The following is a 15,600-nucleotide window of genomic DNA, read 5'->3' on the forward strand; positions in this document are numbered from 1 at the left end:
TATGTTCTAGTTTCATGTCTCAGAGTCATACTTGATGCAGGGAATTCCTTTCCTCTGGGTTCCCAGACTCGGGGTGGGGTGCAGCTATGCAGCTCCACAGGAGTTCAGAAAGCATTACTCTGACATTATGTCCCTAAAAATGTTGATTTTGAGTGTGACTGATATGTGTAGACATCAGGCATGGTAGCATTGTCATCGTATGTCTATGTATGATCTCTCTTTCTCAATCTTTCAAACAAATGGAGATTTATCTTTTCCTGCCCCGCTATGTCCAATAGTAAATTACTTTTCCCTCTGTCTCTCCAGCAGCTCCTGCAGTACGCTGGGTGGAATAGGGAATAACTGTCCAGTTTGCGTGCTATTCCCTCTTGTCTAACCAACTTGTACATCTGCAACCTCACACCATTACAACCAAGTACATTTACATGCACTGCGACCACAGATGAGATTTGAGAGTAATTTATGTTCACATTACTACTTGTGGTATTGCTACACGTTTTTCTATAGAATTGGGGCGCCTGGTGGCTCGAGTGGTAAGTTATAGCCGTGGAATGAGTGGAGGGAGGGAGTTGAGGGAGGGGGTAATGTTGTGGTGGTAGTGTTGTTTTTGGCTTTCTCTCCGTCCCAGGGCCCGAATTGACAGTGAGAATCTGTAAACAACAAGAAACAGCCACAGTCATAAAGCACAGTTTAAACTGCGGGGAGATGCTGCATATCGGCCCCAGGCCCATGTCTCATAAACACACACACACACACACACACACACACACACACACACACACACACACACACACACACACACACACACCCCCCCACTCACACACACACACACACACACACACACACACACACACACGCAATCCCTGTGTGACAACAACCGTTATGCGGTGGCATTATGGTCGCCCACACTGCTACACAATCCAAGAATCCCATTTCACCCTGCTCTCATGCACGCACACACACACACAGGCGCAACCCCTGTTTGACGACAACCGTTATGCGTTGGCTTTGAACATTAAGATTGCTCACACTGCTACACAATCCCAGAATCCCATTTCACCCTGCTTTCACACACGCACACACACCTCTGGGTTTGTTTATGCAAAACACATCCCATAACGAATGTCTTTCTCTCCCCTTTATCACATGCCTTGGGTTTGCACAGCTTCCAGGGCCATAATAACAGCAACACAGATGGGAGCAGAATGCAATCAGGCAGACTCCTGCTCCAATATCCCTGATAGCACAGTGTGGCCATTCAATCATCTCATTTCGACTAATGGTGGTGTATCCGATGATGTCAACCAAAACCCTTGATTTATTTGGCTTTGCAAATGAGCTAAGATTAACGAAGATCTATGCCGCCACACTTTTCACTGTTTGACACTGAATCAAGGTGTAGGATCACTCAATCAATGTGTAGAATCACTGAATCAAAGTGTAGGATCACTGAATCAATGTGTAGGATCACTGAATTGTTTAATAGTATATAGTGCAAGTGACACTAGTTTAAATGGGAAATGTATATTTAAGCACAAGCTTTTTTTTCTCTGAGTTTACGCAAGCAGAAGTCAAGATTTGAAAGTGGGACAATTACAGACGGAGGCAAACATAAAGACATGGTAGACGCTGCAGATATTCATTCTGACCTGAACGGACAGACAAGAACTCCAACCATGGGACATTCCCGTTGTCAATAATACACATATCATAGGCATTAATTATAGACCTCTGACATACATCAACTCACACACTTGTAAACATTCCCTGTTATTAGATATAGGCACCAACCTGCAGGACACACACACACTCAGATGCTGCCGGTCTGTGTGCATGTAAAACATAGGAGCATGCCAAACGGTGGCATTTCAGTCAATTATCCTGGTTTCTGTGTAATCAATATAAATTACCTCTCTGCCTCTTTATGGCTCTGCCGGGGTAATTAGCCGATGAGAAATGAGTCCTTGACGGCTCGGAGGTGTCACTAACGTTCCCTGATGAAAATTAAAAGGATGGCAGCAGCGCTTCCCTGTGACCTTTCCCTACCCTCTGCACACTCAGTATGCAAACCTCATACACACTTTTAGTCTCAACTTTTGACATTTTGAAACACACAGGGAGAAAATGTGTACCTGCTGTCAGTATACCAGGGATTCCTAAAATCTAACATTCTAGCAGATAGATCATTCAGCTGTTGTGATCGTCATGCCTACTTTCTATTGAGAAGTCATGCGTAAGGTGTCCGAATCTGCTGTTAAGCAACTTTCCTACATGCATTGGATTGGACGCAAGTCAGTATGAATGATTTGTTTAAATATCTTAGTATGTCCTCTGTCACTACTCTGACATGTGCACTGTAGTGGCTTTGTCTCCCAGCAGGTGGCGATGTAATTCCTTTCAACTGCAGCATCTGCCCTACTGCGGCAAAAGATAGCCTCAAACTTTCCCCCAACAAACAAATCTTTTACTGCACCACAAACAAGAGAACCCAATCAAATTCTTGCTGGTTTAAATACAGTTTATTTGATCCAAGTTCTTTTCACAACAAGAGAAACACAATGTAAAGAAAGCCTGCATATCATTGTAATTATCACATTTAAATCACAAAATGTATGCTTCATGCACAACTACACAACCACACATTTAGTGGAATCTCTAATAAAGGTTGTGTACAAAGAGACACGGGCACAGCAAGGAGACGGCTCAGTGTTTTACTAATAGTCATGTTTCATATACCATACAATTATTAACACAGCTAACAGCTACTACACCATGCCCACTAAAATAGGCAAAATCCCAGAGTTATAGGTGAATACTGGGTTGATTCATACTGGTCAGATCACATTTGTTGGTACTGTAATAGAAAAGGTTGGAATCACCAACAGCCATAGAGACAGTAAGGATGTGTGGAGTTGAGACAACAACAAAAACGAATCCTGTTGTCTGGGCGATAAGAGCTCTGGATCTCCCACCACATGGGAATGGCTAATCAAGACAGGAAATGGAGGATAGAAAATGTCACAGTAGGCCTGGCTAGTTCTGATTCGTGGCCCAATCAGAAGACTTCAGTGCAATGATCTCTGGGACACACAGGAATAGGAATGATGTTATCAGGTGAGTGAGTGTTGGTAGGTGTGTATGTGACAGCAGAGACAACTCTCCTATCGCAGTAAGGACCACTTGATCTGTTCTTTTGCAGACTGAAGCACCTGAAATAGAGAAATAAGAGAAAAACAGAGTGAGGAGAACTCGGTTTGGTTAAGTGTCTCTCTAATACTGTCCCTCTAATACTGTTTATAGAAGATGAAAGCCGTTAGCAACCCACATAAGGCAGAACTGTAGAGTTTGGTAAATGTCCATCACCTCAAAATCCAACTACAGGTAGAAAAAAATATACAGTATGAAACACTGAAGGAAGCTTCCAGAACTTTCCTACTGTGATATGAGGGAAGAGTGGTGGTGTGATGACACCAGTAATACTACTACACACAGGAACGATACATCAATGAATGAATCATTTTAATTCTGCAGACTAAAGTCTCTCAGTAACCATTATGAGGCGTGTGGGCCCAGGGTTGGCGATGACGATTAATGGACAGAGTGGGAGAGGGAGACACCTGCAGCCAGTAAAATGCCTGTCAGATGGGAGCATCCATCAGCGTAGCGCTCAGAGAGCCTGCCAGGTGTGGAGACACGCCACCTAGCTAACAGTGGAGCCTCATTAGCAGCTACTTTGGGTACGCTCCCCTCTGTTCTCTTCCCTTTTCATTACAATAAAGCTAATATAGTAGCTTAATATACTGTTGGAGAGAAATACAATTATTTTTTAAATAGCTAACAGAACAATGAGGGCATTTTATGGATAAAAAGAGCTGGGAAGCATAAGGTACAGTATGTGCTTAGGATTGTTAGCCTGACAAACCACCTAGTCATCACTCCATGTTGTTCACTGATATCCAAATCACATTACTATCAAACACACGTTTAAATTCCAGTATACCAGGCGGCAGATCGCCTAGCAGTTAAGCAGTTGGGCCAGTAACCGAAATGCTGGTTCAAATCCCAGAACCGACTAGGTGAAAAAAAATCTGTTCATGTGCCCTTGAGCAAGGCACTTAACCCTAATTGCTCCAGGGTCGCTGTCAATAATGGCTGGTCCCTGGCCGTGACCCCAATCTCCGAGGGTGTCGCATGGGGAGTGGGATATGCCCAAAAAATATTTACAATTCACATGTACACTTGTGCATGTGTGAAATAAGACTAATGTAAGCACCTACCTAATTATTAGTAGTACTAAAATAAATTGTACACAATTTTAACGGGTTAGGTTTACAAGGTAATATGAGATTTTCTCGTAAATAAGAAGCGCAATTACCTGAGACACAGTCTGTTCTGTTAAAGGAACATCATCCCCCTGTAAATGTGAGAGAGAAATAGTCCAGATCAATTTAAATGTTGTTAACATCTGGGCAGTACAGTACTCCATAATAACAGAACCATGGTGTTTGACTGAGGAGGATCAATGGTCTTACTCTGAGGGCCACACGGTACACCACCTGCTGAGGGTCACTCTCCAGAATGACTCTGGAAGACAGAAGAGCACAGATCACTCAATGGCTGACATCTAAATGCTAAGCAAAATGGGCATCCTCCCTAACCCTAAATAACCTTACTTCGAGGGGCTATTGTATCACCTAGCTATGGACTAGTAGGATGGTTGATTTATATTGGACTGAGAGCCTATCCAGTCTCAGAAACCTTAAATTATGTAATAGAGTACTTAACTGGTAAAATCCATCTGTGGTAGGTGGGTCATTCCACAAAATGAGTACCTTTTAGATAAATAAAATAACTATAGTAAAGTAAAATAAAGTAACAGGGTTGACGATTTCATCTTAAATCTGCCATAAATCCCCTTGTGACAAGGGGAATGGAAGCATGATGTGTGCAACAGGGAGGGGCAATTGAATCCAAGCTTCAAAAAACACATTTTGATTGTAAAAAAAACATTTCTAGCTATTGGTAACAGGGTTGGTGTGTTCTGCTCGACCTGCTCAGTTTTCCACCACAAAACACAAGAAATGTCCAAAAGGGTTAGAACCAGTTCACCTGCTTTAACACTATGATTTGACTATTAGATGTTTAATTGTTTATAATTTTTATTGTTTCATTACATTAAAAAGAGTAACAGGACTGACCTTAAAAATGAGGGATAGGTTTATTTTCCCTTATAATTAATCACTAATCAAGTGAAATAAATAATCATCTTCAGAAATTACTTTTTCAAAGCAACAAAATAACTAGGGCTTTACTATGGAGAAAACCTGGAGAAATGTTGGAGGTTAAATGGGTTAACATCGTCACAGAGAGACATGTCAAAACGCTGAATTGTGGCACTCCAGCAAGCCTTTATAAAATCGATGTGGTCAATATTTCATTTAATATAACAGGCTTTGAAAAGGCAATATTGGTGCACAATTTCTACTTAAAATATCAAAAGGGAATCATTTTGTGGAACGACCCAGGTTGCCAAAGAATTGCGTTTGGTCTTCCTCTTTATCTTGGCTACAGTGGCTTGCAAAAGTATTCACCCCCTTGGCACTTTTCCTATTTTGTTGCCTTACAATCTGGAATTAAATGTATTATAATTATTTTTTTAATCATTTGATTTACTACCACTTTGAAGATGCAAAAATATTTCTTTATTGTGAAACAACCAAGACAAAAAAACAGAAAACTTGAGCGTGCATAACTATTAACCCCCCAAAAGTCAATACTTTGTAGAGCCACCTTTTGCAGCAATTACAGCTGCAAGTCTCTTGGGGTATGTCTCTATAAACTTGGCACATCTAGCCACTGGGATTTTTGCCCATTCAAGGCAAAACTGCTCCAACCCCTTCAAGTTGGATGGGTTCCAYTCGTGTACAGCAATCTTTAAGTCATACCATAGATTCTCAATTGGATTGAGGTCTGGGCTTTGACTAGGCCATTCCAAGACATGTAAATGTTTCCCCTTAAACTACTCGAGTGTTGCTTTAGCAGTATGCTTAGGGTCATTGTCCTGCTGGAAGGTGAACGTCCTTCCCAGTCTCAAATCTCTGGAAGACTGAAACAGGTTTCCCCACAAGAATTTCCCTGTATTTAGTGCCATCCATCCTTCCTTCAATTCTGACCAGTTTCCCAATCCCTGCCAATGAAAAACAGTGTTCTCGTGGTGATGAGAGGTGTTGGGTTTGTGCCAGACATAGCGTTTTCCTTGATGGCCAAAAAGCTAAATTTTAGTCTCATCTGACCAGAGTACCTTCTTCCATATGTTTGGGGAGTCTCCCACATGCCTTTTGGCGAACACCAAACGTGTTTACTTATTTTTTTTCTTTAAGCAATGGCTTTTTTCTGGCCACTCTTCCGTAAAGCCCAGCTCTGTGGAGTGTACGGCTTATAGTGGTTCTATGGACAGATACTCCAATCTCCGCTGTGGAGCTTTGCAGCTCCTTCAGGGTTATCTTTGGTCTCTGTGTTGCCCCTCTGATTAATCCTCTCCTTGCCTGGTCCGTGAGTTTTGGTGGGCGGCCCTCTCTTGGCAGGTTTGTTGTGGTGCCATATTCTTTCAATTTTTTAATAATGGACTTAATAGTGCTCTGTGGGATGTTCAAAGGTTCTGATATTTTTTTATAACCCAGCCCTGATCTGTACTTCTCCACATCTTTGTCCCTGACCTGTTTGGAGAGCTTCTTGTTATTCATGGTGCCCCTTGTTTAATGGTGTTGCAGACTCTGGGGCCTTTCAGAACAGATATATATATATATATATATATATATATATACACACTGAGATCATGTGACACTTAGATTGCATACAGGTGGACTTTATTTAACTAATTATGTGACTTTGAAGGTAATTGGTTGCATCAGATCTTATTTAGGGGCTTCATAGCAAAGAGGGTGAATACATATGCACACACCACTTTGCCATTTATTTTTTTAGTTGAATTTTTTTAACAAGTTATTTTTTTCATTTCACTTCACCAATTTGGACTAATTTTGTGTATGTCCATTACATGAAATCCAAATAAACATCCATTTAAATTACAGGTTGTAATGCAACAAAATAGGAAAAACGCCAAGGGGGATGAATACTTTTGCTGTACTCCATAGTGTGATGTCTGTCTTTGAAAGCATCCAGGCATGAATGTCCAGCCATGTCTTGTATCCTTGTACTCTAGTCTAGATGGAAAAGTTGGTTTGGTCAGGGAGTCAAAGGACATACTAGAGGAGAAAACACAGCTACAGAGACCCCTGCTTTGGGGTGAGATAAGTGCTCTACCTACCCCCCATCCACAATCTCATCCACTGCCAGGAACAGGCCCTCCATGTTCTCCAGCAAGGCCCGCCGCTCAACATTTTTCCTGCAGGAGGACAAAGAAAGGGAGCTTAAACACATCATGACGTCTCTATGGAAACTAACAAAGTGTTACAAATGTCTCATTCAGTTGCTTATTCAACTACACTGAACAAAATTTTTAACGCAATTTGTAAAGTGTTGGTCCCATTGTTTCATGAGCTGAAATAAAAGACACACAAAAAGCTTATTTCGTTCACAAATTTGTTTACATCCCTGTTAGTGAGCATTTCTCCTTTGCCAAGATAATCCATCCACCTGACAGGTGTGTTACATCAAGAAGCTGATTAAAACAGTATGTCATTACACAGGTGCACCTTGTACAGGGGACAATAAAAAGACCACTCTAAAATGTGCAGCTTTGTCACACAACAATGCCACAGATGTCTCAAGTTTTGAGGGAGCATGCAATTGGCATGCTGACTGCAGGAATGTCTACCAGAGCTGTTGCAAGAGAATAGAATGTTAAATTCAAATCAAATTTTATTGGTCACATACACGTGTTTAGCAGATGTTATTGAAGGTGTAGCGAAATGCTTGTAATTTCTCTACTATAAGCCGCCTCCAACATCACTTTAGAGAATTTGGCAGTACGTCCAACCGGCCTCACAACCGCAGACTAAGTGTAACCACGCCAGCTCAGGACCTCCATATCCGGCTTCTTCAGCTGCGGGATCGTCTGAGACCAGCCACGCGGACAGCTGATGAAACTGTGGGTTTGCACAACCAAAGAATTTCTACACAAACTGTCAGAATCSATCTCAGGGAAGCTCATATGCATGCTCGTTGTCCTCACCAGGGTCTTGACCTTACTGCAGTTTGGCGTCACAACTGACTTCAGTGGGCAAATGCTCACCTTCGATGGCCACTGGCACGCTGGAGAAGTGTGCTCTTCACGGATGAATCCCAGTTTCAACTGTACCGTGCAGATAGAAGACAGTGTGTATGTCGTCATGTAGGTGAGCGCCCCATGGTGGAGGTGGGGTTATGGTATGGGCAGGCATAAGCTGCGGATAACGAGCACAACTGCATTTTATCGATGGAAAATGAATGCACGGAGATACCGTGATGAGATTCTGAGGCCCATTGTCGTGCCATTCATCTGCCGCGATCACCTCATGTTTCAGCATGATAATGCACAGGTCCATGTCGCAAGGATCTGTACACAATTTCTGGAAGCTGAAAATGTCCCAGTTCTTTCATGGCCTGCATACTCACCAGACATGTCACCCATTGAGCATATTTGGGATGCTCTGGATCAATGTGTACGACAGCATGTTCCAGTTCCCGCCAATATCCAGCAACTTCGCACAGCCATTGAAGAGGAGTGGGACAACATTCCACAGGTCATAATCAACAGCCTGATCAACTCTATGCGAAGGAGATGTGTCGCGCTGAATGAGGCAAACGGCAGTCACACCAGATACTGACTGGTTCTGATCCACACCCCTACTTTTTATTTTTAAGGTCAGTCAGGTGAAATCCATAGATTAGAGCGTAATGAATTTATTTCAATTGACTGATTTCCTTATTTGAATTGTATGCATCTCAGTCAAATCTTTAAATTGTTGCATTTATATTTTTGTTCAGTGTAAATAAAGTGCAGTCTTACCTTAGCATCTGGCTGAGCGAATCAAATAGACAGTTAAGCACTGACATAAGCATCAACTGGGGGAGCAAATAACAAAACGTATCAATGTTTTGTGGGAGAAACAACCCAACACAAGGCAATGAATGTTTCATTGTGTTTTGTTAGCGTACCACCATCAGCCTACCTCATTTTCATGTGAACTGCCAATAACATAAAAGTAGAGGTCAATGTTGCTTTTGTAGACAACAGTAAGACCTTCTAGGAGCGCTATCTCACCTGGGTAAAGAAGCGGAGAGAGTTCAGTCTATGATACAACATCTTCATTATACCAGTTATACACAGAAGCCTTCATGCAATTGAAAACAGATCAGCACTCAAAGCCTTTGGCAAGAGATGAAATAGCAAGTACTGAAGCCTATGACCATAATGTAAACTGAAGTGCATATGATTCATTAGGTCGAAAAAACATCTTACTGTCTGTGCGGTGTGTCTTGTTGAAGATGTTCTTCTCAAAAGCTTTCTGCTCTTTCACAGTGGGATAGGTTTCATCATAGTACTGTGGGGCAGAAGTCAAACGGAGATCACATTCAGTGCCTTCAGAAAGTATTTACACCCCTTGCCTCATTCCACATTTTGTTGTTACAAAATGGGATTTATGTTGTTTTTTTAGATTCATGTAAATAAACAATAATATATATTGATTAGATAAGTAGTCAACCCCCCTGAGTTAGAATAACCTTTAGCATCGATTACAGCTGAGTCTTTTGGGGTAAATCTCTAAGAGGTTTGCACACATGGATTGTACAATATTTGCCAATTATTCTTTTTATAAATTCTTAAGCTCTGTCAAGTTGGTTGTTGATCATTGCTAGACAGCCATTTTAAAGTTTTGCCATAGATTTCCAAACGGATTTAAGTCAACTAACKAGGCCACTCAGGAACATTTAATGTCATCTTGGTAAGCAACTCCCATGTATTTTTGGCCTTGGGTTTTAGGTTACTGTCCTGCTGAAAGATAAATATGTCTCCCAGTGTCAGATTTTCCTCTAGGATCTAGCCTGTGCTTAGCTCTATTCTATTTCTTCTTATCCTACAAAAATGTCCTAGTCCTTGCCGATGACAATTACTATGTAATTTAGGTTAGCATTGTGGCGTAACTACAATGTTGTTGATCCATCCTAAGTTCTATCACAGCCATTAAACTCTTAACTGTTTTAAAATCACCATTGGTCTCATGGTGAAATCCCTGAGCGGTTTTCTTCCTCTCCGGCAACTGAGTTAGGAGGGACACCTGTATCTTTGTAGTGACTGGGTGTATTGATACACCATCCAAAGCGTAATTAATAACAATTAGTACCCAATTGTCATACTTGAGTAAAAGTAACAATACCTTAATAGAAAATTACTCAAGTAAAAGTCACCCAGGAAAATACTACTTGAGTAAAAGTCAAACTATTTGGTTTWAAATAAACTTAAGTATCAAAAGTAAACACATAAATACTTTCAAATTCCTTATATTAAGCAAAATAGACTGCATCATTTTCTTAATGTTTTATTTATTTACAGATAGCCAGGGGCACACTCCAACATAATTTACAAACAAAGTACGTGTGTTTAGTGAGTCTGCCAGAWCAGAGGCAGAAGGCATAACCAGGGACGTTCTCTTAATGAGTGTGTGAATTTGACAATTTTTCAAGCATTCAAAATGTGACGAGTACTTTTGGGTGTCAGGGAAAATGTATGGAGTAAAAAGTTAATTATTTTCTTTAGGAATGTAGTTAAGTAAAAGTAGTCAAAAATAGAAATAGTAAAGTACAGATACCCCCAAAAACGACTTAAGTACTTTACACCACTGCTCAAAAGGGAAATTCAGTGTCTGATTTAAAAAAGAATACCCATCTACCAATAGGTGCACTTCTTTGCGAGGCATTAGAAAACCTCCCTGGTCATTGTGGTTGAATCTGTGCTTGAAATTCAGAACTCAACTGAGGGACCATAGAGATAATTGTATGAGTTGGGTAGAGAAATGGGGTAATCATTCAAAAATCATGTAATCCATTATTATTGCACACAGAGTCCATTTAACTTATTACGTGACTTGTTAAGAAAATGTTTACTACTGAACGTATTTAGGCTTGCCATAAGAGAACTGTTGGAAACTTATTGACTCAAGACATTTCAGCTTTTCATTTAAAAAAATCTCATTTCAATCTATTTTAAATTCAGGCTGTAACAATAAATGTGGAAAAAGACAAGAGGTGTGAATACCTGTCTCTTATACACATCTAGATGTGTATAAGAGACAGGTGTGAATACTGTGTGTCAAGTGCTTGACTTGGGCAGGAGCTCACCGGAGCAGAGTACTTGCAACTCAAATGTTATACTGCTTGAGCTTGTAGAGCTCCTGCACCTAAATATAAAACAGTACCAACACCCAAAATGAGTACCAGAACCTATTTCAGTCCAAGTCAAGCACTGACAGTGTCACAAAATAAGTCATAGTTTGAGCACACAGGCAATTTATTACCCAGGTAGTCAGCTGAATGTAAAATTACAAAACTATGTTGGCTACTTTGCATCTACTCATGCAGCTGTATGAATATTGACATGCTGTGAAGCAGAGAGACGCTTACAAAGCTTTCCCTCGCCCTCCATTTGGCAAATCTGACCATAATTCTATCCTCCTGATTCCTGCTTACAAGCAAACATTAAAGCAGGAAGGACCAGTGACTTAGTTATAAAAAAGTGGTCAGATGAAGCAGATGCTAAACTACAGGACTGTTTTGCTAGCACAGACTGGAACATGTTCCGGGATTCTTCTGATGGCTTTGAGGGGTACACCACATCAGTCACGTACTTTTTCAATAAGTGCATTGAGGATGTCGTCCCCACAGTGACTGTACGTACATACCCCAACCAGAAGCCATAGAYTACAGGCAACATTCACACTGAGCTAATGGGTAGAGCTGCCGCTGTCAAGGAGCGGGACTCTAACCCGGAAGCTTATAAGAAATTCCRCTATGAGGAACCATCAAACAGGCAAAGTGTCAATACAGAACTAAGATCGAATTGTACTACACAGGCTACGACGCTCGTTGGATGTGGCAGGGCTTGCAAACTATTACAGACTACAAAAGGGAAGCACAGCCGAGAGCTGCCCAGTGACACGAGCCTACCAGACGAGCTAAATAACTACTATGCTCGCTTCGAGGCAAGTAACACCGAAACATGCATGAGAGCATCAGCTGTTCCGGACGACTGTGTGATCACATTCTCCGCAGCCGATGTGAGTAAGACCTTTAAACTGGTCAACATTCACAAGGCAGCAGGGCCAGACGGCTTACCAGGACRTGTTCTCCGAGCATGCACTGATCAACTGGCAAGTGTCTTCACTGACATTTTCAACCTCTCCCTGTCTGAGTCTGTAATACCAACATGTTTTAAGCAGACCACCATAGTGTTCTTGGGCACAGGGACTAAGGTAACCTGCCTAAATGACTACTGATCTGTAGCACTCATGTCTGTAGCCATGAAATGCTATGAAAGGCTGGTCATGGCTCACATCAACACCATTATCCCAGAAACCCTAGACCCACTACAATTTGCATACCTCACCAACAGATCCACAGATGATGCAATCTCTATTGCACTCCACACTGCTCTTTCACACCTGGACAAAGGAACACCTATGTGAGAATGCTATTCATTGACTGCAGCTCAGCGCTCAACACCATAGTGCCCTCAAAGCTCATCACTAAGCTAAGTTCCCTGGGACTAAACACCTCCAACTGCAACTGGATCCTGGATTTCGTGATGGGCCACCCCCAGGTGGTAAGGGTAGGTAACAACACATCCGCCACGCTGATCCTCAACACGGGGGGCCCTCAGGGGTGCGTGCTCAGTCCCCTGCTGTACTCCCCGTTCACTTATGATTGCATGGCCAGGCACAACTCCAACACCATCATTAAGTTTGCTGATGACACAACAGTGGTAGGACTGATCACCGACAACGATGAGACAGCCTATAGGGAGGTCAGAGACTTGACCGTGTGGTCCAAGGACAACAACCTCTCCCTCAACATGATCAAGACAAAGGAGATGATTGTGAACCACAGGAAAAGGAGGACCGAGCATGCCCCCATTCTCATCGACAGGGCTGTAGTGGAGCAGGTTCAGAGCTTCAAGTTCCTTGACGTCCACATCACCAACAAACTAACCTGGTCCAAGCACACCAAGACATTCGTGAAGAGGGCACAACAAAAACTATTCCCCCTCAGGAGACTGAAAAGATTTGGCATGGGTCCTCAGATCCTCAAAATATGTTACAGCTGTACCATCAAGAGCATCCTGATTGGTATGGTAACTGCTCCGCCTCCGACTGCAAGGCACTACAGAGGGTAGTGCGTACAGCCCAGTATATCGCCGGGGCCAAGCTTCCTGCCATCCAGGACCTCTATACCAGGCGGTGTCAGAGGAAGGCCCTAAAAATGGTCAAAGACCCCACCCACCCCAATCATAGACTGTTCTCTCTGCTACCGCACGACAAGCAGTACTGGAGCACCAAGTCTAGGTTCAAGAGGCTTCTAAACAGCTTCTACCCCAAGCTATAAGACTCCTGAACAGCTAATCAAATGGCTACCCAGACTATTTGCATTGCTCCCCCTTCTACGCTGCTGCTACTGTTATTATCTATGCATAGTCACTTTATTAACTCTACCTACATGTACATATTACCTCGACACCAATGCCCACGCACATTGACTCTGTACTGGTACCCCCTGTATATAGCCCCGCTATTGTTATTTACTGCTGCTCTTTAATTATTTGTTATTCTTATCTAACTTTTTGGGGGGGTATTTTCTTAAAACTACATTGTTGGTTAAGGGCTTGTAAGTAAGCATTTCACTGTAAGGTCTACTACACCTGTTGTATTCGGCACATGTGACAAATAAGATTTGATTTGAAGCACATTGACTGTGGGGGCAGGTGCTGGTAGTTCATTCATTGCTGTTGATTAGTTAGTTACCTTGGCGTAAAGTCTTTCCCCGTCATTGTCCAGGATGAGCACAGCCTTCACAGTGTACAGAGTGGGTTCCTGATGAAGAGAATGTTGTATTTTGTTCAGTGAACATGATGCCAAACAACTTGAACGACAAGAGCGGACTGATCAGTTGCAATCTGACAACAATCATAACATGCCGGCTAGCTAGCTACTAATTCTGTGAACCAACTAGTTAAACTGTGTCCTTCTACATTGTTGGGCTAACAGTGGCAACTACCCCTGATACATCAATATCATAGTGTCATTCAAATCACAAATATCAACATAAATAACATGAAATGCATGTTATGAGAGCGCTAACAGTACCAGGCTGAGTGCGTCCATTTTGTCTTAATACCAGATGACGTGGATTCAGAGGCAAAACTCTCTCTGTGATTGGTGCAACACAGAAATGCCGTCAGACAGACATACCGTTGGTTGCCTTTCACATCAGTCAAATCAGGTCCTCAAATGGCATTTACCCAGACTTTGTCGCCACCTTTGTACGGAGTGTCTTGACGACACAAGGTAGAATAATTGAATTGATGACGTACTCCTGAATCGTTATGTCAAATCAAATGCTATTGGTCGCATAACCCTAATTTTCAAGTTGTTATCGCAGGTGCAGCGAAATGCTTGTGTTTCTAGCTCCAACAGTGCAGTAATACCCAACAAATCACAAAAATAAAACAAATACAAAATAACAGGATGAGCAATGTCAGAGTCCAGAATATAAATATATATGATGGTGTGTTTACATTTTTTAAATTTTATTTATAATTTTTTWAAATTCAAAATACAGATCAACAATTTACATTCTTACATCATACAAAACAGAACGCAGGTATTAACGAGAAAATACTGGAACAAACAAAAAATATATTTAAAAAATAAACAAGTGCTAGTGCAATTGTAATCACTACGAAAAAATCTTATTGTGATGATTTAGGAAAATGTTATTCTTGTTATTGTTACTCTGGATAAGAGCGTCTGCTAAATGACTTAAATGTAAATGTAATTGTTCACTAGGGTTAATGTTTTAATAAAATAGTTAAATTCAATCCAAAAAATGTGTAATTTTGGTATAGAATTTTGGAATTTTTGTTTGTGTATGAAGTATTTGGCAACAAGAATTTAAAAAATCACAATCATTTCAGTGGTCTTGTTCTCATTGCAATAGTAACATATTATATATTTAATGTCAAAAACATAGGTAGTGTTCATAATGGTAAATAAGTATTTTGCAAAGTTTCCCCAAAATTCTGACACAAATTTACATTCAAAGAACAGGTGGGACAGATTCTCACCATCTTTTTCACAGATAACGCAGATATCATCAATAGCCACAAATTTGGATATCATAGAATTACATGGATATATCTTATGTAAAATTTTGAAGTGCACTTCCTTAACTTTGTTTGGTATACAATATTTGTAAGGCCTTAACCATGCATTTTTCCAGACAATGTCAGGAATAAGCATGTTCCAGAAAAACTTTCCTCTCGGTGTAAGTTGGTTTTGTGAATGAAGAATTTGTCTTATATATTTATTACAAAAAGATTTCTCAAGT

General features: G+C 41.2%; 1 protein-coding gene across 1 annotated transcript; it reads right to left on the reverse strand.

Moving 5' to 3' along the window:
• Positions 1-2,697: 2,697 nt before the first annotated feature.
• LOC111965863 (coatomer subunit zeta-1) lies at positions 2,698-14,455 on the reverse strand. The gene is made up of 9 exons (XM_023990247.2): positions 14,358-14,455; positions 14,016-14,084; positions 9,464-9,545; positions 9,174-9,265; positions 9,011-9,066; positions 7,328-7,405; positions 4,533-4,584; positions 4,376-4,414; positions 2,698-3,209 (listed from the first exon to the last, which is right to left on the reverse strand). The coding sequence occupies exons 1-9, from the start codon at positions 14,373-14,375 to the stop codon at positions 3,162-3,164; spliced, it is 534 nt and encodes a 177-aa protein (XP_023846015.1). The 5' UTR covers positions 14,376-14,455; the 3' UTR covers positions 2,698-3,161.
• Between the last annotated feature and the right edge of the window lie 1,145 nt (positions 14,456-15,600).

This window comes from Salvelinus sp. IW2-2015, linkage group LG1 (genome assembly GCF_002910315.2).
Source record: "Salvelinus sp. IW2-2015 linkage group LG1, ASM291031v2, whole genome shotgun sequence".
Classification (NCBI taxonomy): domain Eukaryota; kingdom Metazoa; phylum Chordata; class Actinopteri; order Salmoniformes; family Salmonidae; genus Salvelinus; species Salvelinus sp. IW2-2015.